The following is a 5,952-nucleotide window of genomic DNA, read 5'->3' on the forward strand; positions in this document are numbered from 1 at the left end:
AGTTCCAAAGAAAAAATAAACTATGCAAGCAAAGAACCTTGCATTGAAAAATACAGATTTATTTTTGTGTGTGTGTGTGTCAAAATTTCGTCCAAAAAAGCTGGTATTCGCCAGTAATGCTGTGTAGTCTACAGGCTACTTGAAAGACATATAGTAGCATATATAGTGACCAGAAAAAGGTTCAACCTGATAGACTTTTCTCCTTGCCTCTGGCATGGATTCTGGTAAGGCAGAAATTGTAGTCTACAGGCTACTTGAAAGACATATAGTAGCATATGACCAGAAAAAGGTTCAACCTGATAGACTTTTCTCCTTGCCTCTGGCATGGATTCTGGTAAGGCAGAAATCCCAGGTCGATTTCTGCACGTGTACCTGTGCATACTGCATTTCAGCGTCACACTTACTAGCATATTCCAAGTCATCTCCATGTTACTAGAGTGCCATAATGCGCACAAATAGACTTATACATATGAATTTTTTCCAGATCCAAGGATGTTTGTGTTGCTTTACATTACAAGTTTTGCCATCTACACAAGCGAACAACCTCTTCAAAGCCAGTTCAAAGGAGAAAATTACTACACCAGATACATCTGTAGCATCCCAGGTTTGCCAGGCCCTGCAGGTCCCCCTGGAGCCGGTGGATCCCCGGGGCCACATGGACGCATTGGTCTTCCAGGAAGAGATGGCAGAGATGGCAGGAAGGGAGAAAAAGGTGAAAAAGGGAGTGCAGGTATTGAATATTTGTGTAACCTAACACAGTATTACAACAAAGCAAAACCTTTCATCGTTGCTGTTATAAATATATATATCTGTGTATATATAGATATACACAATAAATGTGTGTATGTGCCTGTGTGGGTTTAAGTGTGATGCATGTATAGGTTGTGAGAGAAAGAAAATATGCAGATATATTTGAGATATGTCTAATATGCATATACTGAAATCTGTGTAAATAAATGTAAATGTATAGCTTTCCTGCACATAGATGCTAAGAACAAGTTTGGGAAAACTTAGGCACAAGTGGTGTCAAATAAATATTCTCATTTTTACCACTAGTCAGGACTAAAAGATTAGCAAGTATTCAGGTACACATTAAAAATGCTCAAATAGTGGGAGATATTTAGTGCATGAGTATCATTATATAGGTAGCCATGTTGCTGTCCTTCCCATCAGCAGTGCCCATAGTTCAGTCTGCAAAAGACTGATTACATATAAAATACTTCAGTGTGTAATCAAGATGTATGAAGAAAAGTAGAAATACAGAAACAAAGGACCCTGGGCTGTGGAGTCTGGTCCTCTCTTCCAACCTGCCATTCCTTTTGCTAACTTACTAGAAGATTTTGAAAGCATTTTTGCAGTATTATGAAATTCTGACCATGTTTTTCTTGTTTGTGCAGGCCCACACAGTAGCCCACATAATCATTTACTGAGATGATATGTGCAACAATTAACTAACTTAAAATGTTTTTGAAGGTTTAAGAGGAAAGACTGGGCCATTAGGACCAGCTGGAGAGAAAGGAGACCAAGGTCAGTCTGGTAAAAAAGGACCTGGAGGATTGACTGGTGCCAAAGGTGAAGTAGGTCCAGCTGGACCACCTGGACCTAAGGGAGATAAAGGAGACCGAGGAGACCCAGGTGCACCAGGGGTCTGTAAGTGTGGACAGATAGTGCTGAAATCTGCCTTTTCTGTTGGCATCACCACCAGCTACCCAGAGGAAAGATTACCAATTGTATTCAATAAAGTCCTCTTCAATGAGGGGGAGCATTACAATCCTTCCACAGGGAAATTTATTTGTGCTATCCCAGGGATTTATTATTTTTCTTATGATATCACTTTAGCAAACAAGCATCTTGCGATTGGGCTGGTTCACAACGGGAAGTACCGGATAAAGACATTTGATGCCAACACAGGCAACCATGATGTAGCTTCTGGATCCACAGTGATCTACCTTCAGCCAGAAGACGAAGTATGGCTTGAGATCTTTTACAATGACCAAAACGGTCTCTTTTCTGATCCAACGTGGGCAGACAGTTTGTTTTCTGGATTTCTCTTATACGTTGATACAGATTACCTTGACGCTTTATCGGATGAAGATGAGCTCTGAAACAGATGATGTCAAGTGACATTCAACAGGACACTCCAGCACAGGATTTTATCTAGCTGCATGGGGGGGACACAGTTAAAAAAAAAAAAGCGCAATCTGGGAGTTTATTTTTGCTTTGAAAAGAACCAAATCCGAGCTATAAGGGTCTTTCTAGAATCTAAGCTGGATACCAAACAGCACGGATACCCAAAGGAACTGTAATTAACAAAAGAATGCATCACTCCAGGAATGACTCCTCCTGAAAGTTATGTTTATAATGCTATTTAAACAAACTTAAGATACTGTACATTGGATTTTATATAAAATATATTAAGTTGCAATATAGAATGGATATTTTGTATATGACATTAAAGTAAAATTGAACAATTGACAGCAATATAATCTTTGGTCATTTAAGACAGGAAATATATTAAAATCAGTGAAAACATTGGTTTTAAAAAAGGAGAGGAATAAAAGGAATTTCTGCTTCAGGATGCAGCTGAACAGGTCACAAGGAAAGTCCCATCCTATATTTACACCAACAAATGTTATTCATAACTATTCACTAACCTCCTAATGAAGATTTTTACTAGCTGAGGACTACTCAGTGATAGTCATAAAATAAAAGAACAAAGGTATTAAACATAAAAAATAATAAAAAACTGGGAGATCTAAAAACTTGGAAACAGACAATCAGTATTCAGTGTGGGTATTTTCAGTGTAATTTCAAGTGGGCTTGCTATTCTTTCAATGCTGTTAAGTATCTTTATGAGAAATGTGGAAGAAAAGATAAACTTTTTGCTGAAGAAAATTGTGGATGCCAAAAACCTGATAGAACAGTAACTAGTAATGAGAATAATTAATATGGAACAAGCTGAGTCATACCATTAAAGCAGACTTACTCATATTCCAATATGGCCAAACACAATGAAATACATGTCAATCACACACAAAATGAAAAACTGCATTCAAGAAATCAGTGAACTTGAAAAAGGTACAAAGGACCCCATGAATAATCTGCTAGATACGATTCACCAGAGTAGGCTGTTGCTACGGCCCTTTTGATGTATGATAAATGGAATTGCAAGTAGAAGTAAAGAGTAGTTACCTATGAAGCTGCTACTTCTATCAATGTTTCAAAAACTTACTCAAAAATTGAAAAATAAAATGGTTGTAATTCTACCCATGCAGACTACACAAGGTCAATTTGTTTTTCTTCTCAATGAGGTTAAGAGGTGATTTGATCACAGTCTGCAAGTATTCATCTGGAGATAAAATTTCTGTTATTCTGGTAGTAGCTGGCATTTCCTTCTATCAGATGTGGGCACAGCAAGATCCACTGGTGAGAAACAGTATCAATTCCCACTGGGAATTAGGAATTTATTTTACCAGTGGCAGCAATCAATCATTGCAAACATACATAGAAACGTCATGAGTTCTCCAGCATTCAACACCTTTAAGTCAAGACTGGCAATCTTTAATTGGGTGTTCTTACTTTCCAAGAATTTACAATCTTATTGTATTCATCTTAGATTTGCAGAAATCTGCTATTTCTAACAGTTATTCAGATAGTTTCAAATGCTGGTGGTCTGTGTTTCACAACTCTCGATCCCACTTTATTTATGAGCAAGGTGGAGGGAAATTTCTGGGGTTTTATTGTGTACTTGACTTAAATTAAGAAAATTACAACCAAATAAAATGGGTCCACTACTGAATGAAGTGGTGCCCTGGTGATGGAGGATAGAGAGAAGGTGGGGTTACTGAATGTCTTCTTTGCCTCTGTCTTTACTGCTAAGGCCAGCCCTCAGGAGTCCCAGACCTTTGAGACCACAGAGGAAGTCAGGAAAGAGGAAGACTTTGCCTCATTTGAAGATGATTGGGTTAGAGAACAATTAAGTAAACTGGACATCTACAAACCCATAGGTCCCAATGGAATGTACCCACAAGTGCTGGGACCTAGCAGAAGTCATTGCTAGGCAACTCTCCATCGTCTTTCAAAAGTCCTGGAGAATGGGAGAGGTGTCTGAGGATTGGAGAAAAGCCAATGTCACTCCAGTCTTCAAAAAAGGCAAGAAGGAGGACCCAGGTAACTACACACCAGTCAGGCTCACCTCCACCCATGGAAAGGTAATGGAACAGATTATTCTTGGCACCATCTCAAAGCATGTCAAGAAAAAGAGAGTTATCAGGAGTAGTCAGCACGGATTCACCAAAGGGAAGTCATGTTTGACCAATCTGATAGCCTTTTACGATGTCATAACTGGATGGATAGATGAGGGGAGGGCAGTGGATGCGGTCTACCTTAATTTCAGCAAGATTTTCAGCACCATCTCCCATGACATTCTCACAGCCAAACTTAAGAAGTGTGGTCTAGATGATCAGGTAGTGAGGTGGATTGGGAACTGGCTGAGGGGCAGAACTCAGAGAGTTGTGCTCAGTGAGGCAGAGTCTAGGGCCCATGTCTAGTGGTGATCCTCTAGTGGCCAGTACTGGGTCCAGCCTTGTTCAATATATTCATCTATGACCTGGATGATGGGACAGTGTGTACCCTCAGCAAGTTTGCTGAGGACACAAAGCTGGGAGGAGTGGCTGACGCTCCAGAAGGCTGTGCTGCCATTCAGCACAACCTGGACAGGCTGGAGAGTTGGGTGGGAAGAAACTTAATGAAATTCTACAAGGGCAAGTGTAGGGTACTGCATCTGGGGAAGAACAACCCCATGCATCAGTACAGGATGGGAGCTGACCTGCTGAATAGGAGCTCAGGGGAAAAGGACTTGGGGTCCTGGTGGACAGCAGGATGACCATGCGCCAGAATGTGCCCTCATGGCCAAGAAGGCCAATGGCATCCTGGGGTGCATTAAGAAGAGTGTGGTTAGTAGGTTGAGGGAGGTTCTCCTTCCCCTCTGTTCTGTCCTGGTGAGGTCATATCTGGAATATTGTGTCCAGTTCTGGGCTTCTCAGTTCAAGAAGGACAGGGAACTTCTGGAGAGAGTCCAGTGTAGAGCCAATAAGATGATGAGGGGACTGGAGCATCTCCCATATGAGGAAAGGCTGAGAGAGCTGGGTCTGTTTAGTCTGAAGAAGAGGTGACTGAAGGGGGATCTCATTAATGCTTATCAATATCTAAAGGGTAGGTGTCAGGCAGATGGGACTAGACTCTTCTTAGTTGTGTCCAGCAACATAACAACAGGCAGTGGTCACAAACTGAAACACAGGAGGTTCAGCCTAAACATAAGGAAAAACTTTTTCACTGTGAGGGTGACAGAGCACTGGACCAGGCTGCCCAGAGAGGTTGTGGAGTCTTCTTCTCTGGAGACATTCAAAACCCACTTGGACATGTTCCTGTGTGGTCTTCTCTGGGTGATCCTGCTCTGGCAGGGGGTTTGACTTGATGATCTTTAGAGGTCCCTTCCAACCCGTACTATTCTGTGATTCTGTGAAAATTACAGCTGAGATTGCAAAATGAACACTACAGTCATGTATGGAACATTAATCTAAGCACCCTGTATCTGTGGCCTCATTTCTCCGTACATTAACGTGTGTCTTTGAGTACATGATTGCTGCTTTATGCAGTGAACAGGTGCAAAGTCCTGTCCACAAATCAAACTGGCAGTGCCTGTACAACCCATATTTTATTTGACAGTGAGAGATGTGTGGCAGAAGACTAAAGTGGATTATTTTTCTAACTAGACATCTAATTTATTAGAGTTATACAAGGGCTGCTTCCTATGAAAAATATGGAAGAGAACACTTACAGATTCAGTTTATCACTGTGCTGTACAATCATTTATACATCTGCAAATTAAGCACAATACAAGTACAAAATGCAGCCCAACCACCATTTACAACAATGATTGATGCCAATGCT

The 5,952-nt window shown here is 40.8% G+C and overlaps 1 protein-coding gene across 1 annotated transcript; it reads left to right on the forward strand.

Moving 5' to 3' along the window:
* The first annotated feature begins 487 nt into the window (after positions 1-487).
* Positions 488-2,466, forward strand: C1QTNF7 (C1q and tumor necrosis factor related protein 7). Its single transcript, XM_010179606.1, has 2 exons — positions 488-730; positions 1,474-2,466. Exons 1-2 carry the CDS (start codon positions 493-495, stop codon positions 2,103-2,105), a joined length of 870 nt encoding a protein of 289 aa, XP_010177908.1. The 5' UTR covers positions 488-492; the 3' UTR covers positions 2,106-2,466.
* The last annotated feature ends 3,486 nt before the right edge of the window (positions 2,467-5,952 follow it).

Source organism: Mesitornis unicolor, unplaced genomic scaffold (assembly GCF_000695765.1).
Source record: "Mesitornis unicolor isolate BGI_N332 unplaced genomic scaffold, ASM69576v1 scaffold9642, whole genome shotgun sequence".
Lineage (NCBI taxonomy): Eukaryota > Metazoa > Chordata > Aves > Mesitornithiformes > Mesitornithidae > Mesitornis > Mesitornis unicolor.